We start from the raw sequence: 27,436 nt of genomic DNA on the forward strand, positions 1-27,436 counted from the left end.
CATAACATAGCAGACACCGTAAGAATGGGGGTCGCCACTAATCCTGCGCCCCAAGGTGGAAATTATCAAAAAAAATTGTAAAAAAAAAAAAAAAGCTGATGTTCTTTGTTAACCAGAACCATTGAATTTGTTTTCCCCTGTAGGTTAACAAAGAAACTATATGAAAGAAACCGTAGCTCAACCTGTAACGTGAGCACAGACCACATCAAGCAGTAAAAAACAGAGGCACTTCGGGGATAATAGAAAGAGCTCTGAATTTGGAGACAGAGGACCTTGGAGTCAAGTTCTGGCTCCCTCTTTTTCCCCCTAAGTAACTTTTCCTTTGCCACTATAAGCCTCAGTTTCCTCACTTATCCAAAGGGGATAATAACAGTCATTAGGTCAAACTCCCAGAATTATATTGGGGAAGGCACTACGTCAGCTGGGAGGCATTGAATAAGCCTGGGCTAGTGTTCTTAAAATGGAGATAAGGCCAGTAGAAAGGCCATTCTTGCTGGAGTGTTTGGGGAACAAATGAGATCATGTTTCATGAAACATGCTTTCTTTAGAATTATGAAGCACCATATAAACCTCAATCCTCATCGCCTCCCTCCTTCTCATAAACTGAATAAAGACAAAAATCAAGTTCTTCATGTAATATTTAACGCAGCATTTTTCACCCATCTAAACGGGAACATGTCAGCAAAAGATTAGTTGGGAGCAAGCTGGTTAAAGGTCAGAGACTCCCCAGTACACCACTGAGCTGCTGTGGTCTTGAGAAAGTTACTTCCTAACTCTAGGCCTCAGTTTCTTCAACTATAAAATAAAAATATTGGACTAAATGGTAGCTAAAATTCCTTCCACCTCTTCCAGGCCCTGACTCTCTAGTTCTGGGCCCTCTGACCCACTTTCTCCAGGACTGCAGAAGGTAAAGTAACAACAGTGCAGGGAAAATGAACTGATATCAAGAATGATGTCTGAGACTATAAAAGGTCACTGACAGAAGAATCAAAATGTTTTTGAGACAACTTCATTGAGAAGCTCTTCAAGGAAAAAAATATCTCTTCTTTACTATGTTCCCCTTAGACTTCCTCCCCAGGACAGGGCCAAAAAAATTCTCAGCAAAGCCTAAAAGGGGAATTCTCTGCTTTTTTTTTTTTTTTTTAAATAAGAGGCTTAGCAAAATGAGACATTTCTGTTTCACGTTAGTATAAACAAAACAAAACATTGAGACGTACACCAGGCAAGTGGGAATTTAAACAGCCAGCTGAATGTTTCTTCGGCCTGTCCAGTCACTATTGTTAAGAGGAGTTATGTAAAGGAATGAGCCCACTGCCAGTGGCTGAAACAGAGAGCGCTCAGCTGTTTCAAGGGCTCGGAACAGCTGCATGCCAGCCCACAGCCCGCAAAAGAAGGAGAGGAGGGGAGCAGGCAAATGTTGCAAATGTTTCCCTTGCTCCAAGCTGGATTTCCTAAGCAGCTCTTCCCAAGTGCCCTCATTTGGGGCTGTGATCAGTGACAAGCCTGAAACTGGCAGGCGGTTTGAATGAGATAACATCCTTTTCTGGCTCTCCAAACCAACTGAGGCTTTCGAAAAGTTCTTTTCACTGCTGTGTCCTCAGTGCTTCAGTGAGGATGGAACTGGACTCTCAAGTAACCTGCGCTCGTGACACCTGCAGCAGAATCGGGGAAGAAGAGCAGCCCTACTTGGCCTCCCTTCTCCACTTGGGACTGCCCTGGCATCCGATCCAGTGCCAGCACAAAGTCGAATAGAATTTCACCAATTTCTAGGCTCAGAGGCCCAGTTCCAAAAGAATTTGTCTATTTCCTTAAGTTATTGAACAAATTAACTAAAAATGCAGACTAGAAATGAACTGATCTTATCCCCTTATATTTGTTTTATTTGTCCAAATATATGACTGGGTCAATGCAGAAAACTTCTGGTATGGAAACTCTACTATTTAAATCAAGAATTCCTCTATAATTTATAGTCTTAGTGAGTTGTCTGGCATACTGAGAAGTTTAAATGAGTTGCTCATAGTTACATAGCTACTGGCCTGCTATCTATTCCTCCAATAGCCCCTCCCTTTACAAATGGGAAAATCGAGGCCCAAAAATGTAACATTACTTGCCCAAAGTCATATTGCTGGGGTGGCGGGGGCGCGCAGCTAGATGGCGAAGTGAGTAGAGCACTAGCCCTGGAGTCAGAGGACCTGAGTTCAAATATGGCCTCAGACACTTGACATGTGTTCAAATCCAGCCTCAGACACTTGACATACTTACTAGCTGTGTGACCTTGGGCAAGTCCCTTAACCTCAATTGCCCTGCCTTCCCCCCTCCAAAAAAAAGAGTCATATTGCTGATCAGAAGCAAAAATGGGACTGAAAACCATGTCTACTAACTATGTATAGCTGAAATCTTGGCTGTATGTTTGGGATGGGATTTTTTTTTAAAGTTTGCTAGCTCTCTCTACCCAGGAAAAGCAGTGTCTAGATTATACTGGGAACCAATAAGGAAATTTGCAAACTGTGAAGGTTAAACATGCTGAATGCACCCACTATCCACTAACTCCAAGGTTGTTATTTTTTCATTCAGTTGGGCATCTCAATACCCATTCAGAGTAGTGAACCATGAACTTACATGTCCACTAACATCCAGATTAGCTAAAAGATGCCTAGGTGCAGCTAATGAGTGGGACCTCTTTAAGTCAGCCACTCTCACTACGCTAGGCAGAGCCAGAAAAAAAAAAAAACACAACAAAAACCCCTTAACTCACCCAAGGTTTAGGATTACAATTATAGACTCCTAAAGCACCATACGTGAACTGTCTCAGAATAATATATATCAAAATGGCATGTTGTTCCTGCCATGCACTGGAAGGATTATTGTGTTAGTCTGAGAGTGTTTTATCACTGGGATCTCTTCCATGTCTCCATCAATTTTTTCTGTGGTTTTGAAAAAGGATATACGTATTGGGAACCAAATATTTGACTTTAAGGACCTTCTGGGATCGTATTTACAATGTGACCTGCACAAGACAGCATAAAATATTGATTCTTAATCCTGGAAAATGCTTTAGAAAGTTGGATTGCCAAAATGTCTCTGGCTGCGCCGGACAAGGCTGACTTTTCACAAACTATAGGAAAGTTTGGAGGCTTGCCAAATACCTTCCCCACCTGCTGGCTGATGCCTGAAATTCCAATAGAAGACAGCCTCATTCTTTTAGTTTAAAGCTTTGACCCTGGTTAGATAGTCATATTCCCAGGAGAGTTAAGCTGCTATCAGTCATTTCCACTTTAGTGTGAATGTTTTGAATCCTTTCTCATGATTAAGAGAAATGAGAACGTTTGGGGTATGTAGTAAGAATGGGAAGATGGAAAGGGGAGGTAACCCAAATTTGGTTTGTTTTGAAATTTTTTCCAAAAGCCAATTTGACTTCATTCATATTTAGAGAGAATATGTGATTTAGTGGAAAGAAAAGTCAGAAAACCTAGGTTTGAGTTCCTTTTCTATCAGTTGTAACCTATGGGCAAATCACTTGACCCCACTAAACTTCAGTCTCTTTGTCTATAGAATGGGGGTGATAATAAGATTAGAACTTCCTATTTCTACAGGGTAGCAGCTGGGTGGCACAGTGGATAGAGCATAGGACCTGGAATCAAGAAGATCTAAATTCAAATCCAACCTGAAATTTACTAGCTGTGTAACCCTGGGCAAGTCACTTAACCCTGTTTGCCTCAGTTTCCTCATTTGTAAAATGAGCTGGAGAAAGAAATGGCAAACCACTCCAGTATCTCTGCCAAGAAAACCCCCAATGGGGTCAGGAAGAGTCAGACAGGACTGAAATGACTGAACAACACTAACAGGAGACTCTGTGAGTGAAAATAAAGGGACTGGTGTGTGACATTTTAAAAGTTCAAGAGGTAATTTGAGTAATTAATCATTTTATTAATAATGTTAGCATTTTATTAATAAAAGGGTCAATGACCCTCTGAAATGCCAAATACCAATCATGGTGGTGAGGCTCACAGTTTATATGCCTTTGGAAGAATGGGTGTTCCTAAGGGTAGCAATCAACTCTGACTGGTTAACAATTAATGAGAGAGAATTAATATTACAATGATAAGTGGACCTATTCTAATGAGGAGCTAGGGGACTTAACTTTGATTATGACACTTCCAAATTTCCCCCAGGGAAATCTAGACAAAGAATCTATATACCCTACCCAAGCCTGAGAAGAAGACAATGGACCGGGACTTTCACCTTAGATTAAATTCCTTATAAAGTTGGGTGGGGTAGCAATACCTAGATTAATCCTATCTTCTATTTTAAGTCTTGTCCTTCAGAGGCTGAGGACTTTAGAAAAAGGGTGAACACTGAATCTCCCCAAATAATTGGTTATTAATAATCATTACAAATTACATTTTATAAATTACATTACATTTCACATTACATTTGTAAAAAATAATCATTACAAATAACATCTCATTTGATCCTCACAACAACCCTGGGAGGTAGGTCCTAAAGGTGAGTTTGGGAGAAAATATTATTTCTACTTTGAACATGTTAGACTTAAGATGTCTAAGGGACATCAGGTGATGTCCAGCCTCTCACCGGACCTCCTGCATAATAAAATAAAAACTTATTCAGGCATATAATTTAATCTTTTAAAGTCCATTTCAAATTTTTCATGTAGGAAAAATTATACAGTCAGCATTAACTACTTTGTCTTCTAACTTTCAGGTTTAAAAAGTGCTTGCCTGGCACCTGGCAGAAACTTAATAAATGCTGGTGGAACTGATTTTTCTCATGACATTATAAGTCATGTGAATATTTTTTCTCAGTTTTAAAAATAGCCTCAGAGGGACTTGCCCAAAGTAACACAGTAAATAGGAGAGTCAGGATTCAAAAACAACTTTGCTTACTTGAGGCTCAGTGCTTTGGACCCTCCCTCCACCCCCCACTGCCACTCTGTTGTCTTTTAAATACTATACTATAAAGTGGAGGACTCTTCACTCTATCTAATTATAATCTTTTAAAACTTACTGTACTATAGAGCGAAGGAAAGAGTAAGAAAAACTGAGTTCAAATCCAGATGATGTGGTCTGGAGTTACTGGGAGCCCTGATGACATGGTTTGGGGTTGCTGGGAACCTGGAAATGTCAGGGTACAGGGCATGTCTGCCTGGAAAGAATTCATGCACTCAAACCTTTTTCCAGTCAAGTGACAAGGTTTGTTGTAATGCCAATAGCAGTGGGTGAGATTCTTAATGATGGGGTAATGGGGCCTAGATCCCTAAAAGGAAAAGACCATATCTTTGAAAGCAACCCAGTCCCTGAATTTTGCCATACATTTCTGCAGCCCAGATCACTGGCCTCTGCCCAAGGCAACTGGCCCACTCCAGTCCACCTAGGTTCACCTAATTAGCTTCCTTGACCCTCCTTTTACTGTAGCTCTTGGCCCATCTCAGACTACTTGCATATACCTATCACTCCTTGTGTTGTGTTTGTCCTTTGTTGGACCATGGCATCAGGGAGATGATGACATGACTTGCGGTTGACTTTGATTTGAGTGAGGGAGTGCTGTGCAAGGTCACCAGCCTTACTTTCTCCTCCAGAGCCATCTGGGTCCCATCACTCCTTAATTCCATCTAGATAACCTAATTAGCCTACTTGATATTCCTTTTGCTATTGCACCTGACCCACCCCAGACTACTTAACATTCCTTAATCCCATCCAGATTCCTTTCACTGTGCTTTTTGTATCTAAGCATCAGTCTCACCCCCATTAAGCTGCAGATTCACTAGGAACTCTGTCTACTCCTATTGGCATTACGATAAACTGCTCCTTGACTGAAAGAAGGCTTGAGTCCTTGAATTCTTTCCAAGTAGACTCAACCTGTACCCTGACATTTCCAGGTTCCCAGCAACCCCAAACTGCAACATAGCCTGAGAAACTCACTAGCTACACTTAGCTGCTGTCAGCCTCAGTTTCCTCATCTGCAAAATGGGGGAAGAATAGTACCTGAGTGGTGAAGTAGATAAAGCGCTAGCTTGAAGTCAGGAAGACCTGAGTTCAAATCCAGCCTCAGACACAAGCTGTATGACCCTGGGCATGTCCTTAACCCTGTTTGCCTCAGTTTCCTCATCTGTCAAATGAGTTGGAGAAGGAGATATCAAACCACTCCAATATCATTGCCAAGAAAACCCCAAATGGGGTCACCAAGAATCTGATGTGATTGAAACAACTCAAAAATGGGATATTTCTACCTCACAGGGTTCTTGTGAGGACCAATTTGTAAAGTTCTTTTCAAACCTTAAAATGCTATCTAAATGCTAACCCTTGCTGCTGTTGTTTGTCATTACTTAGGAACTAAAGATCCAAAAGACAGGTTACTAGTGAAAAACTAATTAGATGATTGGAATTAGACTATTTAGAAGGCTATCCTTGGTCTTTTAAAATAGGGCTGGCTTGCTCTTCTCAGAAGGAAATGGAGATCTACTGTGCACTGGGACCCAAAAAATGATTTCATTGGCTGAGACAAAGCAGCATTTTTTATCAGAGCCTCATCTTAAAGGGCTATTATAAGGGGATTTTGGATTTGAAAATGCACTGCTATATAGACTTGCTATGCAGTCCTGCTGTGCTTTCATCCATTTAAGTTTCTCTTACTTTTAAATACAAATCCCTCATAGAAGCAGCATGGACATATGTATTATACAAAAAGTCCTTTTTCTCCAACAAGCATAAAAAGACAGCTGCTCTTCTTCTTAAGAACAGCATCTTCTCAGTCTAAAAAGTTACGCCAAACAGCTCTCTGGGAGTGTTTACTTCCTGTTGGGGGTGTTAGTGAGTCAGGCACAGGACAGGGAGGGGTAGAGGCGGCATCCCATCCCATCCTATCCTGACACATCCTGGCATGTCAGGAGTATGGGCGTGGAGCAGGGATTTTTACGAGAGGGGAGGGGTAGAAATGAGCAGTTTAAGAAAATGCTGGGCATTTATAAAAAGTTTCTCTTAGTCCATTGGAACAGACTTGCTATTTTATAACCAGATCACATTTTTAGGTTTGTTTCGTGTTTTTTATTTTGGGGTGAGGGGAGGGTTGTTTTGTTTTAGTTTTACTAGGGCTAAGAAATTTCATTTATGGACTGAATTTTGATGATACAGCAAATTTACAAATTTTCAATTCAATTAACATTTATTAAGCACCCACTACTTGCCAGGCACTAGGCTGAACATGTAGATCACCCTGCAAGTGGTTTGTGAAACATCCTTTTAAAAGGTGAAGCCCTATTTTTCTCAAGTTATTTTGCATCTTTCATTCTTTCCTCTTAAGTTGCCGCTACCCAAAACACCAATGGATTTTTAGTTATAAATGAAACTTCTTCTATAAGAAGTCATGGTGATGACTTTAGTAAACATAACCATCATTTTTTCCTGGAGCTAAGCAGAATCTAGAAATTACAATTAAAAGTTGACACAATCTGTCATGATCCTAACAGCACCCTACAAATAAACAGATTGGAATCAGGGCCTCCAGGAGACCAGAGACATCTAGACTTTTAGAACATCAGCACTGAGGACCAAAGACATGTAGACTTTAGAACGTCAGGGCTGAGAGTCTAACAAGTTCACTTTAAAGATGATGAAATGAAGAATCAGAGAGGCTGAGTCACCCTCTTTCCTGTCCCCTGCCCTTGAAGGTCACTCAGCTAGCTGGTGACAGAAGGAGTTTCCTGGCACAGGATCTAATTCTCTTTCTGGATTGTGCTACATAGAAACATCTGTTGATAAACAAAGTTATCAACACACCAACCTGTTGGCAGACTGAAAAGTCATTATGATTCTATTTCAGGACAAAGAAAGAAACAACCGCCCAATACTGGAATGGCTGATGTCCTTAGTATTCAGGACATTTTAAGGCAGGAAATAAAGGATCTGTCTCTTAAGAACCGATGATAAATAATATTATCTTTCATATGCAGAGAAGACTGGGCTGCCATTGGTTTTGATTCTGTTTTATAAGAGTCAGATTGATTTGGAGCTGATCCACCTACAAGACGCTACTTTGTGACAAATTGCATGACAGCTGTCTGGGGTCAGGCATGCAGTGCAACTAAGCCAAGTTCAAAAACAGCAGCTGACGTCTATACGGAATGTTATGGCTTTCTTTGCAACCACCCTATTTGGCACAGCTATTTTTATTTCTTTTTTACAGAGAGGGAAACTGAGGCCCAGAGAGGTTAAATTACTTGCCCAAGGTCGAATAGCCAGTAAGTGGCAGAGTCGTGACTTGAATCCAGGTCTTCTGGCTATAAAGCCATTGCTTTTCTCATTATACCAGAAATGTTTGGTTTCATTGCCCATCAAGCAATGGGGGATAAACATTTATTAAGCACCTACTATGTGTCAGGCACCATGCTCAGTGCTTCACAAATATTTCATTTGACTGCCATAATGACCTCAAGAGGCAGGCGCTATTATTTTACGGTTGAAGAAACTGAGGCATGCAGAGGCTAAATGACTTGCCCAGAGTCACACAGCTAGTAAGTGTCAGAGTGTGGATTTGAACTGGGGTCTTTCTGACTCCAGGTCAGTGCTCCATCCGATATGTCAGCTAGCTGCCTTTAACCATGAAATAATACTAGCTAATGTTTTTATAGTGCTATGTGCCAAAAGTGATGTGAAGTGCTTTATAATCATTATCTTATTTGATCCTCACAACGACCCTGGAAGGTAAGTACCATTATTACCATCCCCATTTTACAGTTGAGGAAACTGAGACAGAGGTCACATGACTTGCCCAGGATCACACAGTTAATAAGTGTCAATCTGGACTTGAGCTCAGATCTTTCTGTCTCCAGGTCCAGAGCCCAATCCACTATGTCAACTAGCTGCCTCTAATCAGATAGACCAAAGACCTATAGATTTTATTTAAAAAACTTATGAAAATGACCTACAAAAACCTATAATTCTGGATCTAGAAATCAATCTTTTTCATTTTAATTTCCTCCAGCCCCTAACTTGAGTTTCTTTTAGAGTCACTAAGCTATCCAAACTTTAATTTTGCTATTAAACTTAAAAGAACCCAAAGTAGGACTTACCATAAGTGAGATCACAGAATCATAGCTGGGGGGGGGGGTCCCAGAGCCCCTCTAGTCCAGCACCCTCGCTTTATAGTTGGGCAGACTGAAGCCTAGCAAGATTAAGTGATCCGCCAAGGTCACACGGGGCAGCAGGCAGCCAAGCCAAGATTTGAACCCATCTATAAAATGGTGATAATCTCCTACTTCAGGGGGTGTCATGAAGATCAAAGGAGATTGTTTACTTTCCCAAAGTCAAGTACTTTGCAAACCTTAAAATGTCATATAAACATCATTGTTAGTATCATGCTTAGGAATCACATTCTCCCTGACCTTATCCAGGCCAAAGTCATATTTATGTCTAAATTGCATAGTTATGTCTCCCTGGTCTCTGGTTCCTACCTCAATCAATCTGTCTACTGCACTACGGTAAATGATCTTAATATTAATTAATTACATATTTAAGTTTAGCATTTCTGCCTCTCCTGTTGCATATAGGATAAAGTATAAGCATCTTAGCTTAGCATTCGAATCCTGCTAAATTTTATTATTTACATATTATTACCCACAATAATCGTAGCACTTTTATGGCATTTTAAGGTTTTCAGAGCACTTTACAAATGTTATCGCACTTGACCCTTCACAATACCCCTGTGAGGTGGTTACTATTATTACCTCTGTGTCACAGATAGGGAAACTGAGGCTGCAAGAAGTAAAGTGACTCAGCCAGTACGTGTCTGAAGCAGGATTTGAACTCCTGACATTCGAATGTCTCAGGACACCAAGCTTAGCACTCTCTCCACTAGGGCACCTAGCTTCCATTTTGCTCCTTACCTACCCATCCAGACTTACCTCTAAGCAATCTCCCACTTAAATCCCTCAAGCAAGCCACATTGGTCCATCCGTTGTTTCCTGAGTAAGTTGTGTCCTTTTCTGCCTTTACTCATTCAAACCACTCAGATAGTTCAGCAATGTCACAGGCCTCACTCTAGTGATACAGATCGCAGCCCGTCATGCCTGCTTATCCTCTGTGACCCCAGTCCGTGTCTTCTGACTAGCTCGTCATGGAGGTCTGATGTGCTAAGAGCCTTCTTGTGTTAGATGTGCATGAAGCATGAGGAGCACCCATCAATCATCGCTCCTCCTTCACCATGTAAGCAAAGGAAATTATCTTCTTCTTTCCTGCTTATCTATTCCATGATCACAGCCTTTCCACGGCTTCTCTTTGGTAATTCCTTGTTTGTAACATGGTATGGCCTGATCATGTCCACTACTCAGCTTTTTACCTTCATGATATCTCTTGTATATGTCACCTTCTCTCTACTCCTATAGCCACTACTCAAGTTCAAGCCCTCAGCACTTTTTACCAGAATTACTGAAATCACCAGGGGCAGCTAGGTGGTACAGCTGATAGAGTGCAGGACCCCGGAGTCAGGAAGACCTGAGTTCAAATTTGGCCTCAATTACTAGCGGTGTGACCCTGGGCAAGTCACTTCACCCTGTTTGCCTCAGTTTCCTCATCTGTAAAATGAGTTGGAGAAGGAAATGGCAAATGGCTCCAGCGTCTCTGCCAAGAAAAACCCAAATGGGGTCATGAAGAGTCAGACACAACTGAAACTACTCAACAACAAATTGAAATCACCTCCTAATTGTGTTCCCTGCCTCAAGTCTCTCCCCAATCCAATCAATCCTCCTCTCAGCTGCCAAAGTGATTCTCCTAAGATTCTGGTCTGACCTCATCACTCCACAGCCCAATAAACTCCAGTGGCTTGCTATTACCTGTGGAATGAAATATTAACTCCTCTATTTGACATTTAAAGTTCTTTACATCCCTCCCTCCCTCCCTTTCCAATCTTTTTACACTTTATTTCCATCTACGCCCTCTATTATCCAGTTGGTCTATTTGCTATTCCCCCACATGACATTTCATCTCCCACCCTTTGCACTTGCTGTCCCATGCCTGGAATGTTCTAGCTCCTCATTCCTGCCTCTTAGCCTCCCTGGCATCCTTCAACTTAAAGCCCATCTTCTACAGGACTCCTTTCCCAGTCCCTCCAGTTTCTAGTGTCTTTCCCTCTGAGATTACTTTTCATATTCCACCTCTCCCTCTCTCTCTCTCCCTCACTTCCTCTCTTACTTCCCCCCACTCTGTCTTTGTTTCTGTCTGTCTCTGTGTATGTGTGTCTCTCTCTATATGTGTGTATATATATATACACACACACATACACACACATATGTACATACACGTATATATGTGTGTGTGTGTGTGTGTGTGTGTATATGGAGGGAGGGAGAGAGAGGGAAAGAGCGTGTCTTCTATGAATCTAGTTATTTAGAGAGTCCAAAGTCTGGAGTCAGAAAGACCTGAGTTCAAATCCTACCTCAGATATTTACTATGTGACTCTGGGCAAGCCATTTAACCTCTGTTTGCCTCAGTTTCCTCATCTGTAAAGTGGGGATAATAATACCACCTACCTTGGAGGGTTGTGAGGATCAAATGAAATAATCTGTAAAACACTTAGCTCAGTGCTGGGCACACAGTAAGCACTTAATAAATGCTTATTGACCCACGTATTCTTTGAAGGATTCTCATTTTCAGTTCTTCAGAGAGGATAGTATTCCATGACTTAGTTCTGAACAACAATACTAGAAGAACATCAGTATTTAAAAGATGAGTCTTGAGGCAACTAGGTGGCACAGTGAGTAGAGCACCAGGCCTGGAGTCAGGAGGACCTGAGTTCAAATCCGGCCTCAGACACTTGACACCCTCACTAGCTGTGTGACTTCAAGCAAGTCACTTAACCCCAATTGCCTTGCCTTCCCTCCTCCAAAAAAATAAGAAAAACCAACACAGAAAGATGAGTCTTCACTTCAGGGAGAAGTTTGAGAGGGGCACTAGAAGAACTTTGCAGATCCCCCATGCAGTTCAGCCCCATCCTCCCCCTCCTGCCTCATTCTGAGTCCACCTCATTATCCATCTGCGGTCTATGTTCATTCTGCCAAATACACCAGCAGACAAGGTCAACATCCTGTTCTGGTCACTGGATGTCATTGTCTGATGACACGAGGTCTCTTTGCTACCTTTTCCACATCTTCCCAACCAGATTGTTAGTTTCTCAAGCGTTTAACACTAGGCGTCTGCCCTTGTGTTCTTGTGGTCTTAGTGCCTGGCACACAGTAGGCATTCAATAGCTTGCCTCTCTTGTTGATGATAAGGATTTACTATCATTAATAGGAAAGTCCTCCTATTGCATTTCCATTTTAATAAGAGGCAAACTTTCAGAGAAAAAAGAAGTGATGGAGGCTGGGGTCATGGGAAGTAAAGGACTTTAGCCCTTACTGGCCTTCAGATGTGAGGCAGAACCAAAACCCAGATCCATAAACCACAGAAGGACTCTTTCAACCACAATGAGAAGAAGAATGAAGATTTGGGTCTCTGCCAAAGGTGATTTCTGTTATGCGTAGATTTCAGGAAAAAAAAATAGTCATTAATTAATTTCATGGTCATACTGAGCTAATTAAGTTGTCTGGTTGAGAACAGGAATGAAAACCACCATGTAGTTACTAGTGCTAAAATGCACTCTAAAGTGGAGCAAGCTTTAAAAAAGGGAAAAGGGGAAAGGAAACCCCAAGTAGAAGAGAAGGGTGAAAAGTGACGCTGTTCTGTGAGGGCTGGTTTCCTCTCCGGGACAACATTACTCAGAATCTCAATTGCTTCCATTTCCCTGCAAAAATCTTCCACTCATACCAAGAGTAGCCAGTCCCTCCCTCCTGAAACCACACGGCTAAATCACATAATGAGTTATGTTGGCCACTTGCAGAAAACGAGAGGGAGGGGGAGGGGAGGCTGAGATTTCCAAACACCTGTAGTCAATTGTATTTATTTTAAGCAGCCAAAACCCCAAATTGGAGCCTCTTTGCAGAGTTACTGTGGCTAGGATCTTTTGGGAATGGCTATGGCACAGTGTGCTTTTAGACCTAAGGACAGAAAATCTCCTGTATTCGATAGTGTCATATACCAAAGGAAACAATAAGAAATCCACATGTGATTGGTCTCTTGGGAAAAGAGTCATCAGGGATGTTCTTGATGTGTTGAACCTAGCCAAGAATCAACTACACAAATCAAACAAGCTGGATTTTAGTCAATCTCTGGGCCATGTCCATCGATCCCATCTGGGACATTTGTTCTTTGCCTGAGTTTACCACTCAAATGGCAAATTGTCTACTGCAATAATCAGCCCTGCCATCAAGAGAGACAGGAAGTGGACACTTCAGAAGGGTGTTTTCATTTTCTCAATCTTACATTTCAAGATCTGCCCTTAGGGGTCTATCTGAGAGTGGACTTGGAGGAAATAAGAGCCTATAGTGAGCAAGCACATTTACTAGACAGCTGGAAGAAGACATTTCGCCTAGTAGACTATATTCTCCTCGAGGGCCTGAATTGTTCTTCCCTTTGTCTTTGTATCCCTAGGGCCTAGCACAGTGTATGCATTTATCAAATGTTTATCTGATTTGAATTTTCTAATACTCTGGCACAAGTCGATTCTAAAGAGAGAGATGACAAGCAGTGAGGTTTTCATTTCTTTTCTATGGGTTGTCTGATGTTAGTTTGGATTGTCTAAGCAACAAGCATCTGAGCTGTCACATGCCAGATCATTCTGTGACTACAGTTTTCATAAAAGCTTATTCCTACCTGGTGGCACTGCTCAGTAACGCCGGTGTAGTTTCAGCATGGGGCACAGCCGTAGTTGGCCAGACGCCAGGGGAGTTACTGCTGCTACCAGTGTTTCCAGTTTTCTTTCCCTGTTTCTGCTTTATATCATAACTACTTCCAGCAGGTTGTGCTGCTTCTGGTGTAGGAGTCGGTGACACCCCCTGAAACAGAAAGAAGGATGGGAAAAGCAACAAAAGGGAATTAAATAATGCGTAAAGAGAGGAGAGGACATGGGCAGACCAGTGGTCTCACTTCTGTTATGGAACAAAGTCTTCAAAGCAGGAAGTAATCCTAGTTTCTCTCTTCTTGCCCCCCCCCCCATTAGCAGCCAGGAATCCCCTAAGGGTCTTTGAGCTCTCAGCTATGATCTGCATCTGTTGGTCCTGGGCTCCCCATGTGTGTTGTTGAATTGCTTCAGTCGTGCCTAGCTCTCTGACCCCATTTGGGGTTTTCTTGCCAAAGACACTGGAGTGGTTTGCCATTTCCTTCTCCCGATCATTTTACGGATGAGGAAACCGAGGCAAACAGGGTGAAGTGACTTGCCCAGGATCATACAGCTAATAAGTGTCTGAGGCTACATTTGAACTCAGATCCTCTTGCCTCCAGGGCTCAAGCTTTATCCACTGCACCACCTACCTGCCCTAATATATAACAGAGAGTATAAAAAAAAGAGCCAAACAAAATTAATTTCTATAATACCTGGCACATAGTAGGAGCTTAATAAATGCTGATTGGTTGACTGATTTTTCTAGGATGAGTGCTCTCCAACCTTGTTCATCAGTGCTCTCTGATTTCCCAGGCTGTAGACCAGGGGCAGGAAATCTGTGGCCTTGATGCCAGAGGTTCCCCACCCCTGCAGACCCTGCCAACCTCTGCTCCCTGTCTATCCCTCCCAGTTGTAGCAGACTTTCCTGGTTCTTGTTAACTGTTGCCCAATGAGATCTTTCCAATCTGCTTCAGTAGACAAAGAGGTTTTTCTGATTTTGACACTGCTTTGGACCGTATTTCCAATTACCGGATTTCTCCCTGATTAGTCTAGATTCTATGCAATGGGGGGTGTTGGGAGTGGGATTTCTTCCCCAAGCAAATCTGTCTAATCTTTGATCCTTGCCATCCTCAATCTGGCCCATCCAAATGCTAACAATAGGACAGTTCACTCTTTCTGGAGACAGTTTAAACATTCCTCCAAACTGTCCTGAGTAACCCTGATTTCACATGCAAAGCCTAAAAAAGGACAACATCACAGAATTTGAGATTTTGAAGGGAAGCATCCAACTAGTCTAACCCACAACCTGAAGCAGGGACTCTTAACTCCTCTTTGGGGGTTCTTGAATAGATTTCAGGGGGTCTTTGAACATGGATAGGAAAAAGACATCTTTATTTTCACTAATCTCTAACTGAAATTTAGCATTTCCTTCAATTATTTTAAAACAATATTTGCAGGACGGGTCCATGGGCTTCACTAGTTTGTCAAAGGGGTCCATCACACACACACACACACACACACACACACACACACACACACACACGTGCATGAAAAGTTAAGAACTTCTGCCCTAAAGGAATTTCTACTACAATTTCAATTTCCCAGCAAATAGCTGTCCAGTCTCTGCTTAACAGCCTCCAAAGGGGAGCTCACTACCTTCCTAGGTATCCCAACTGATGAGATAAGTGGTAGTCTGAGGCAAACAGGACAGAGTCAATGATGGCTGAGGTTATAAAGTTAAGTGACTGGAAAACCCTCAATAAAAATGGGGAAATTTGGAGAATGGGTGGATTTAGGAGGAAACAAAAACAAGCAGCATTTAAGACATGCTGAGTTTGAGATAACTTCAGGACAGCCAGTTAGAAACGTTTTGCAGGAATAGGGAATTCTGACCTATACCTACATACCCACATCTTTGAGTCTTTACGTAAAGATAGTTGAGCTCATGGGAGATAAAAGCAGGCAGAGAGAATAAAGAAGAAAGCCTGTGATGGAAGAAGATGACCATAAAAAACAACATTTAGACAACAGTAATGGAACTGAGAGACAGTGGGATGAAGTAGAGAATTGACCCCCTCTTTTTTTTTTTTAACTTTTGGAAACTTAAATCAAAGCCTTATTTGATAGAATTATAGAATCTCAGAATTGGAAAGGACCTCGGAGGCCATCTAATCCAGTCCATAGTTGAAAAATAATCCTCTCAACATACCTGACAAGTAGTCACCCAGCTTTTGCTCAAAGACCTCCAGTGAGGGGGAAAACCATTATCTCCCAAGGTTCCCCATTCCTCATTTGCAAAGATCTAATTCATTGTGAAGTTTTTCCTTGTATCAGCCCTTCATTTGCCTCTGCTACTTCCATCCATTGTTCCCAGTTCTCTAGAGACAAGCAGAATAAATCTAATCTATCTTCCAGGGGCCAGTCCTTCACTTAAAGCCCCAAGTCTTCTCCTAGCTGGACATTCCCAGTTCCTTCAAATGGTGTCATGGTAGTCTTGTTCCACATGCTCTCCAGTTTATCAATGTGCTTCAGTTATAAAAGAAATATTCATATTTTCATTTATCAAGTCAATTTGGGGGATCCGCAGGAACATTAGAACATGAAAACCAATCATTTTTCCCAGTGCTGACCCGGTTGTCCCCTCCACACAGGCCCCAGGATCAGGAATTCTTAACCTCTTGTGTCATGAACCCCTTTGGAAGTCTGGCAAAGCCTATTTAGAATAATGATTTTAAATTCATAAAAACAAAATACATCGGCTAGGATTACCAAAGAAACAAATATTTGAATATAGTTATTAATATTTTTTAAAAAATCAGTGTCATGTATCCCAGATTAAAAATGTCTGCAAAAGGAAACTGATTTTAAAATTAACATATTTAACAGTCTAATACAAAACAAACAACAAAGTTATTTACACTGGGAGTGAGGAGAACCACCTGCTTCAAATATTAGCCAGATGAAGAAACAAAAAATATGGCTCTATAGGCATATAGATGGCTAACTGAAGAATAGGCCTTGGAAATCATCTAGTCCATTCTCTTCATTTTGGGTTGTAGTTGAGTTGTTTCAGTTGTGTCCTACTCCTTGTGACCCCATTTAGGGTTTTCTTGGCAGAGATACTAGAGTGGTCTGCCATTTCCTCCTCCAGCCCATTTTACTGATAAGGAACTGAGGCAGAGTAAAATGACCTGGACAGGATCACCCAGCTAGTAAGTGTCTGAGGCTGGATTTGAACTCAAGGAGAGAAGTCTTCTTGACTCTAGGCCCAGCACTCTATCCACAATGCCACCTAGCTGTGTCTCCCCATCCCCACATTTTTACAAATAAAGAAACAGAGTCGAGAGAGATCAAGTGACTTCCCAAGGTCACACTGTCAAACCCAAGGTTTTCTGAATTACAGTCTTTTGCTTTCTTCTGTCACATTATATTGCCTCTCAACTTCAGATATAGGGTCTTACACTTGCTTGAGTTAAAAAAGATCATTTGCATGGGACCAGGAAGGGAGAAATATGGGAAGATACATAGAATTGATGGAAGCTAGGTGATGAGACCATAATTTCCTTAGCTCTTGCAGATCTTAGAACCAGAGAATGAATGTTCATGAGGAAAAGACAGGAGGACATTAGTGGGCTACAAGTTCAACCCAAATTAATAGGCTGATGTGGCATCCCCAAAAGCTAATGGGAAGTTAGGCTCCTATTCATAATAGCATGAAGGTGACTCTGGCGCCATGCTATTGAAGTACAGGCAAGAAGCAGAAAGGTTATGGGTATGGATGGGCCTGGCCATGTGTCATCATCTGAGGACAGATGTCAGACATTGAACTTATTTGTCCTCAAAGGCTCATGAAAGTGTTTGCTAAGGCATGGAAAGGCTGGAACCTGCATTAGTGAAGGGAGTTCCAACATTATGATCTCTGAAATCACAGACCTGTTAAAGTCTGTGAAGTAGGAAGTATCCAAAACAAAAAAAGTTATAGTCCCACTGAACTCTACCTCAGCCAGACTGTATCTGGATAGTGTATTCAGTTCTAGGCACCATATTTTTTTTTAAAGGTCAGTGATGATTCTGAACATGTCCAGCGGTGACCAGGTTGGTGAAAGGACTAGAAACCATGCCATATAAGGATCAGTTGAAGGAACTGGAATGTGCAGCTTGGAGAAAAAGATTTGCAAGGATGCCAAAATCGCCTTCAAGCATATAAAGAGCTATCATGTGTTTCAGGCATTAGATTAAATTTTTCTTGGTCCCCGAGGGCAGAACCAGGATCAATAAATGGAAAATGAAAGAGGAAGATTTCAGTTCAATTGGAAAGGAAAAACTTCCCAACAATCAAAGTTATCCAGAAGTAAAATGGCTGCCTTGGGACATAATAGGTTTAGACAATAGGACTTAATTGGTCCAGTGTCCAAATACTATGTCCAAAAAGTCCCAGAACTTCAGCTTTTTTCCATCATACAATATTGCCTCTCAACTGAAAATATAGTGTCTTATACTTTCTTGGGTCAAAACCAAAAAAACTATCATTTGCATGGGACTAGGAAGGGAGAAATGTGGGAAGATATGTAGAGTTAATAGAGGCTAAGTGATGAGATGGGTAGCTAGGTGGAGCAGTGCACAGAACACTGGGCCTGGAGTCTTCTTGAGTTCAAATCCAGCCTCAGACATTTACTAGCTGTGTGACCCTGGGTAAGTCCCTTAATCCTATTTGCCTCAGTTTCCTCACCTGTAAAATAAGCTGAAAAAGGAAATGGCAAACCATTCCAGTATCTTTGCCGAGAAAACCCCAAATAGGGTCACAAAGAGTTGGATGCGACTGAACAACAACTGAGAAGGCAATTCCCTCAGCAGATAATTCTCATGATCCACAGCCATGGATTGCCCCGTTCTTTGTATTTGTATACAGCTCATGCCTGTCACCTATTAGGCATTTGATAAATTTCTGTTGATTGATCAGTTGTACTTCCGGAATTCATCAGTGCCTAGTACATAGTGGGCACCTAACGAATACTTGTTGATTGACTTCCCAATAGGATCACTCTCCACTCTAGATCCCCAGCCAGAGACCAAGTGGATCATTTACACAGCTAAGCCATGTGATGCTTCCTGTTGCTATAGGATGAAAGGACCACACTGGGGAAGGAGGCACCTCCAAAGACAACACCGTCGATATGCTGTTTTTGATGTAATATTTAGCTAACATTGGTAAAGTGCTTTAAGGTTTACAAAGACCTTTTGATCCTCACAACAACCCTCTATGGGCAATCGCGATATTGGAATCCAGATCTCTCCTGATGCCAAATCCATTGCTTTTCCCATTATATCATGTTGCCAGAAACTACCTTAGCCAACAAGCACAATCACCATTCCAAAGGCAAAGGCACAGTAGCCAAAAGCAACACCTATTTAAAGCACATACTTATTTGTAAAAGAATATTGAAAAGAATAAAAAGTGATGAGGGTCTGAGCTAGGATGCTAGCCATGTGGGTGGAGAGGAGGGAAATGGGAGAAGTGTTGTGGAAATAGTAGCCATAAGACTGATTGGATGGGAACAGAGTCTGGACATCAAAAAGTTAAGGTTGACTTCAAGGTTGTGAAATGGAGTGACTAGAAGGATGGTGGTGTTCTTGACAGCTGGGAAATTAGGAAGAAGGATGAGTTTGGAATCCAATTGGAAGTCTCCAAAGGGCATTTGGTATTACCAGACTGGACTTCAGAGACAGAGACTAGGGCTAGATAGATGTGAGTGATAGACATAGAGATAATAATAAAATCCTTTGGGAGCTGATGAGATTACCAAGAAAGTGAGGTATAAGAGAAGGCTCAGGTCAGAGCCTTGGGCAGGAGTGGGGAACCTGCAGCCTTGAGGCCACATGTAGCCCTCTAGGTCCTCAAGTGTGGACCTTTGAATCCAAACTTCAGGATTTGTTTGGATTCAATCAAAAGGTCATACTTGAGAACCTAGAGGCAACATGTGGCTTCAAGGTCACAGGTTCCCCATTCCTGGGGGGGGGGGGTTAAACCCACAACTAGGAGCAAGATATAGATGAGTTTACAAATGAGTGAGAAGGAACAACCTGTCAGGTAGGAGAAGAACCAAGAGAGAATAGTCAGAGAAGAGAAAATATCTAAGAAGAGAATGCTATAAAGACAACTGAATCTAACAATATAGAAATCACTGGTAACTCTGGAGAGAGCAATGCCAGGTGAGTTGATGAGTTTGGAAACTAGACTGCAAGGGGTTGAAGAATGAAAAGAGACGAGGTGGAGGCAATAAATACAGACTGCTTTTTCTAGGAGTTTGGCTATGAATGGGAGGAAAGATATAGGAGGTGACAGCTTGAGGGAATGGTAGGTCAAATAAGAGCTTTTTAAGCATGGGGTAGGTAAGGGCACATGAAGACTGGATTTAGATAACTTATATATGTTGTTTTCAGTTTTGTATATAATAATTTACTGCTATTTATATATAAAAGTGTTCATGTTATATTTGTAAAGTTCAAAATACAAAAAAAAATTAGAAGATTAGATTTAGGAAGAGTGGTGCAAAGTTAGGATTTTGTGATAGGATACAAGAATTTTGGAAATTTCGATTACAGAAATTGTATGATGGGGAGATCAAGAATATGCTTGTATGTGGCTCAGGGAGGAGTAAGATGTAGGTTATGGGAGTTAAAGAGATGAACTGGATATCTGGGGAAATATCAGCTTGTATATTAAAGTACACTAGTATAAAACCAGAGGGTAGAGTGAAGAGGAAGCCTGTGGGTCAGGTACTGAATTCCTTGAGAAAGGAGAGAGAATGGCCTTTAATAACTCAATAGACAACTGCCTTGAGAAATTGAAATGAGCCTAAAAGGAGATGACATTGCTTAGTGGTGGTGACAAAGGGAGAGTGTGGCAGTAGCAATGATGAGCAAAGAATATGTCCAGTGTGTCAGGGACATGAGAAAAGGTGCGACCATTACAAGAAAAGATGGCTAGACATAGAGCATCTTCTGGAGGCAAGCCAAATCTCAGGGGACAAGAAGATGAAAACATGAAAGGAACGGGTCTTAAGTGAAGGGAAGTTTGTTGAAGATAAAACATGGGTTACAGAGGATACAATAGAAAGTAAATATGTGAACCATAATTAGACCTAATGAGACATCGTAGAAGGCTAGTATTCTGAATAGGGGAAGGGAGGGAAGGCAGGATGAGTACCCATGCCAGCAAGATGATGGATATATTCAAGTATGATTGTAACTTTCCATTTAGTTTTTAAAACCATTGAAGAAGATTCTGCAAGATGGATTTTTCCCCCACTTGGTTTTTATTTTCACACATACTTTCACATAACAACTAAGTCAGTAACTCAGCACTGTTCATATTTGATTTATGAAGTTGGTTTTCACCATGTTGCCATATGGAAATATTTACAGATCTAAATTCATTCCTAGTTTCCATTCATTCAAAAATCATATCTCTTTTAAGGTCCTACTACATACCAGGTACTTGCCTAGGCATTGTGGGGAACATAAAGATGAATAAGATATGATTGCAGTCCTCAAGGGGCTTACAGTCTGGTAGATGGATGAGTCATATAAACAAATACCTACAATTTATGGCAAGATATAGTAAGTGCCATAAAAGACATTGGATCGAAGTGTTATAGGGATTTGTAAGAAGGAGATGTCTAACCCAATCCAATCTGTACAGACATTTTATTGAAAGACTGGAAAAGATTTTATGGAATAGGTGACATTTGAGTTGGGTCTTAAAGATTCAGAAGCCATTTAAGTCAGAGGAGACAGAACATTTGAAAATACAGTAATGTAAGAAAGTGTAGGGTACTTGAAATGTGGTATGATTCAAACACTGCCCCAAGGGAGAAGGGAAAAAAAAAACATCTGGGGCTTTTCTCCCCCCAGCCAATGCTAAATAACAAGAATATTCACAGATTCAGGTATATGGCAGGCCATGGGTACTTGTTTACATTCCTAGAAACTGGGCCAACTTGGAAATCTCCTCCTGGCAGAAATATATTAATTGGCAAAAAGCAATATGAATGAAGTCAGAATGTCAGAAGTTCAAGAAAATAGAAAAAGCCAATTCTCATATTCCTTCAACTTACAACGAATATAATTCAGCACAGCACAGAGGGAGAAAGCCAATATTAACCAGATCACATTGCTATATTGTCTTTGCCAACAGGAAAAAAAAGACCTCATAGAGTCACCCCTTCTCTCAATTTCCATATATTATTTTACTTACCACTTACAACCCCACCTACTTCCAAGAAGGTTTCAGGCAGCTGACAGGTTAAAATATGATGGTTTGTTTACATTTGGACAAGATACATTCTGGAAAAATAAAAACTAAAGTTCATCTAAGGAAGTAGGAGTAGGTACTACCAGGAACCTTTGAACTACTTCCTGGCACCGACTTGGACCCCAAGTTTTCTTCTAGGTAAGACAAAAAAAGAAACACAATGGGAGACATAATTTTCTTTTTCTGATGAAAGAAAACATACATTTTCTCCTAGAACTTCACTGGAGCTAAAATTTACCCCAGGGATCCTTACATAAGCAACATTAAACACCCTGAGGGATAAATATCACTGACTACAATTTTACCCTCTAGTCCTAAAAATTATGATGACGATAATAAATGATGAAGAAGAGGAAGGAAGAGGAGGAGACGGAGGGAAAGGGAATAGAGGATGAGGAAGAAAACAAGCACAGAGAGGGAGAGAGCGTGGTTTAATGCGAAGCTTTTCCAGATTCCCTGTAATGGTAACCACACTGGCATACTCAGGATGGCTGCTAGTTCAGGTTCTTTTATCTGCTTTACTAAGGAAAGACAACTGTTTCAGGGGTCAACAATCTTTCTTTTTTAATCACATAAAATACAAACACAGGAAATACAGAAAAGAGAAATAGAGACCAACAGACAGGGCTCTACTGCTTAAATCAAAGCTTTACATCCACCACCAAATGGAGAGAGCCTTTACCTCTGAGGAGTTGAGGAGCTGAAGAGCTCTGAACATACAGTCCCTCACAGTCTCAACCAGAAAATCACAGCATCTTTCTCATGAGCAAGCCCCCAAAGCAAGAGCTCACCTCTCACAATATATACTCTTTCAGCTAATAGCCTCAGAGCCAGAAAGCATCACAACCCGACTCATTGCCTAATTAGCTTACTAACAAAACGTGTGCAAACCTCCCTACAAGCAAGCAAGCTTCCCTTAATGGACTCCACATGAGGCCTATTAATGGATGGAGAAGATCTTACACCCCTCCATTAACATTACATTCCCCCAACTAGAAGTGACTCCTGACTACTGTGACCTCTCCATGACACTTTGTACCTTAAATTTGCAAATAAACAATACAAAATTGTACAAGGATGCATCTGTCACTCCCTATCTCAAGCTCCATCTCTCAGACTCAACACTCTAGGAGGGTAGAAATTATAAGCTGTTCTGTTTTGCCTTCAGTGCCTTTGAAGAGACTTGCGCATATTAGGTATTCAATAAATGTTTGCTGAATTGAAAGGACACTTGACTGGTTGTCAGAAGATCTGGCTCTAGCAGGGTTGGGGAACCTGTGGTCTGAAGGCCACTTGTGGTCGTCTAGGTCCCTAGGTGCGGCCTTTTGACTGAGTCTAAGTTTTACAGAACAAATCCTTTTATTATGGGGATTTATTCTGTGAAGTTTGGATTCACCCCTGTCATATGGTTAACTAGTGACAGAATATGCAGTCTAGTCCATATTCTATCACTAGTTAACCATATGACACTTCTCCGGATCTCAGTTTCCTCATCTGCAAAGTAGAGGGGTCAGACTGGATAACGGCAAGGGTCCCTTCTAGCTATAGATCTCAGAATCCAGGTATGAGGCTCACAAGATCCATTTATACTGTGCTACCTCCCTTGAATATCTGTAGCTTGAGCTATGCTTTGCCAGTAGCAGTGGCTCCCTGTCACCCAGGAATCAGCTGATGCTTTTTGTAAAGTCAATGAAAATCAACCAAATTAGGCAAATTACTAATTTAATTATAAAAAAAGTACATTTACATTCCCTCTAAGAGACTTTGGAGTCAGAGGACTTGTGTTCAAATCCTACTTCTGATACTTATTACCTGTGTAACTTTGGGGAACCTTCCTGGAATCCAGTTTCCTCATTTCTACAATGAGGAGGCTGCCTTGGATGGCCTTGGAGACCCTTTTCTGTTCTAGATCTCTAATCCTAAGGTCACCTCAGACATAAGAATATGAAACAGGCTACCAGAGAGGGTCTTTCTCAAAGCTCTCTCCGCAAACATGCTCCATTGGTTTGTTGAGTCTTCCTTGGTAAATCTACATTAAGCTCTAACGGTTCTCTATTGCCTCTAGGATAAAATTTAATCTCATCTGTTTGGCTTTTAAAGACCTTAATAACCTAGCCCTGTCCTATCTTTCCAGAGTCATGAAGAGCTGAACATGACTGAAATGACTAAATAACAATAAAGCCTCAGTTTCCTGATCTCTATTATGGGGATATCAATACATCATAGGGTTATTGTTTGAATCAAATCAAATGAGTTAGCCATAGGAAAACAGCTTACATAAGTGCTAACTATAAATAATAGTAATAGCTTGACTGATTGATGACCAAACAGGGGAATGTTTCCACCTGCCTCACACTAGATATTTTATTCTTCTCTTCCATGCATTAACCATTGGCCCAGATCATTCAGGTAAGGGATTCACAGAAGAAGAGGATCGAATAAGAGGAAGAGGTTTCTAGAAGGGTCAGAGAGAGGAGGAAACATCTCTACTGGGTCGAGCTCTGGGATGTTTTGGTGCAGTTCTGACTATATCACATCAGGAAGTTCCCTGGAGTTCCTCTGTAGAGACAGATATTTGACTCAGAGGACTCAGACAAGAATCGTACATGATGAGAGAGCTTGCTCAGACATCTCGTTTCTCCCCTGGCTGTGCTATGTTGGGACTTTTCTGACTGATTTCTCCACCAAGCCTCCATGTTGGATACCTTCTCCTCCTCCTCCCCAGCCCACATGCTTTTCTGCTTCCAACTGTGTTTTCTAAGATCCTTGAGGTCTTTCTTATCTCATATTTGTATCCCTGGAGCTTAGCACAGCGCCTGGCACATAGCAGGCACTTAATAAATGTTTATTGACTAGTGACAATGAGGATGGGCTGGGGCCTACATTGATGAAGGATACATTTATGATATCAGGGATCCACTGATGTTTTATGAATACTTCTAGTCTAAAAAGTGCAAATCATATGGTATCCTAGACTGTTAGAGCTAGGAAGAAACTCAGAGATTAACTAATCCAACCTGCTCATTTTACAGATAAGGAAACTGGGACTAAGAGAAGGAAATGTTAAAGGCATATCCAGGACTTGAACACAGTTCTTCTGATAACAAATTCAGTATTCTTTCTCCTCTGCTACATGGGCTTAAAAGCAAGGTTTTGGGGCTCCTCTAGAATAAAATCTTTAGGTCTCTGAGTAACTGGATCACCCAGATCTATTTCTCAAACTTGTGTACAAGATACCTCATTTCAAAGTAGCTGAAATGGGCACGGCACCTCAAGTCTTTTTGGTTTGTTCAGTCATTTCAGTCATGTCCACCTCTTTATGACCCCCTTTGGGGTGTTCTTGGCAGGGACACTGTAATGGTTTGCCATTTTCTTCTCCAGTTCATTATGCAGATGAGGAAAACTGAGGCAAAGAGAGGTAAGTGACTTGCCCAGGGTCACACAACTAGTAAGAGTCTGGGACCAGATGTGAACTCAGGAAGAGTCTTCCTGACTCCAAACCCGATGTTCTACCCACTGCTCCACCTAGCTGCACCTCAAGAACCTCCATTAATTCAAGATAAGAAACAGAATTCAGTTAACCTGGGATATAGGAAGAAGAACTTTGGCCCTGTTTCAAATCTTAAATGTTGAAGTGACAAGAGGATGAGCAGATTCCCTCACCTGGTAGAAAGTGAACCGGCCACAGTTAGACTCACTGGCGTGTTTGCTGTGTAAGTTGATGTCATGAAGAATCATACTGAATAATTGGGTCCTAGCATAACCTTGCTAATGCCTTGGGTTCCTGAGCTCTCTAATCATGTACGATTCTTGTCTGAATCCTCCAAGTCAAGCATCTGTCTCTACAGAGGAACTCAAGGGAACATCCTGATGTAATATAGTTAGGACTACACCAGAATATCCCAGGGTTCTCCTCAGTAAAGATGTTTCCTCCTCTCTCTGACCCCTCAGAAAACCTCTTCCTCTGACTCAAGCCTCTCTTATCTGAATGATCGCGACCACCGATGGTTAATCCCTTTACATAGCAGAGACGAATAAAACATCTCCTGTGACGCAGGTGGCGAGATTCCCCTTGTTTGGTCATCAATCTGTAAAATGAGGCAAGAATCTTTGCTGTCTCCCCAAATCAGAACACTAGAAAGTTTAAACTGCCTTCAATTCAAAGTATAAAGGGCATCGAACAACTTAGAAAGGGGAAAAAATAAATGCCATGATTTTAAAATTTGCTGTGGCAATTCAATAAATGAAATACAAAGAAAAATTTCTGATAAAGCAGGGTCACTGAGATTTTGGAATTTCAAATCATTGCTTGATCCAAATTTCAGCGCTATATAATAAAATTTGCTCTTTCAGGATTTTGGCAAATGTGAATTCAACTGTCAGTAAAGTTTTTAAAGGTTGTAGTGCTCTTTAAAATCTTTACATGACCGAGAAAGAAAATGTGATTTTCTGAAAATTAAATAAAGCTGCACTCTTTTCCATAATCCAGTTTCCTTTAAAACAATCCCGTAGTGGTTCTGACATGTACATAAGAACTAAGACAGATACAAGTAACATACATATTAAGCAAGTAGACCTTTATAAACGTACCAAGTTCAAAATTTCCTCGGGCAAAGAAAATACAAGAAGGACTCAAATTAGTGTTTGGGAAATGGAAAGATGGATTCCTTTCATTCCTATCTTCTCTACCCTCATAAAAGTCAGATCTGAAAGAACATTGTCATTTTTTAAAAGCATGACCACTAAAGCACAAAGTAATCAAAAAGAACAACTTATAATATTCTGGCTTCATGCAGCAGCCTCTTCTGCAAATCTTGAAAAAAAATCTATTTGGCTATCTGAGCTGTCTCCTGCCATGTTTTCTGCAACTCCCACTGAATCTCCCATACAAGGTTTAACATCCTAGCAACAGCAGTGAGAGCTGGGGCTGGATTTGGTTACAAGATTCCAAGAGGTCTGATGTTTCAACACGAACCAGGCATCATTTAAAACAGGAATTTATGGAGTTATCATTTACCCTTAAGAACAGAGGACTGAGTAAAGAGAGAAGCCGGAAAAAAAATACAAATCCCAATGGCAAACTTATTCTCGAGTTGCTTCCACAAATCTTTTTCTTCTCTGTCTTGTTTGATTAAGACATACAGCCTTTTGGGGAGCAGTTTAGAATATACCAGAATCCTGACTGAAGTTGAAAACAATTTTTAAAAAGTCACACAAGCTTTCCATTCCTAACGACTACACTTCAAAAAAAAAGAGCTCGCTCCTCACCCCAACTCCCCACTGATCCCACTGATATTACCTCTTAAATTTTTCCCTCCCTGTAGCGTTCTGCAAAGACACCGAGGCTTACTGGTTATG

General features: G+C 41.2%; 1 protein-coding gene across 8 annotated transcripts in view; it reads right to left on the reverse strand.

Annotated features, from left to right (window-relative positions):
• Nucleotides 1–27,436, reverse strand: part of TACC2 (transforming acidic coiled-coil containing protein 2) — a 311,227-nt gene that overhangs the window by 235,212 nt on the left and 48,579 nt on the right. For all 8 annotated transcript variants that reach the window (XM_036734240.1, XM_036734243.1, XM_036734241.1 and 5 more), the window contains one exon: nucleotides 13,758–13,939. In XM_036734240.1, coding sequence (XP_036590135.1) covers nucleotides 13,758–13,939 — 182 coding nt within the window. The remainder of the gene's footprint in view (nucleotides 1–13,757; nucleotides 13,940–27,436) is intronic.

The sequence above is a fragment of the Trichosurus vulpecula genome, chromosome 8 (genome assembly GCF_011100635.1).
Source record: "Trichosurus vulpecula isolate mTriVul1 chromosome 8, mTriVul1.pri, whole genome shotgun sequence".
In the NCBI taxonomy this organism is placed as follows: Eukaryota; Metazoa; Chordata; class Mammalia; order Diprotodontia; family Phalangeridae; genus Trichosurus; species Trichosurus vulpecula.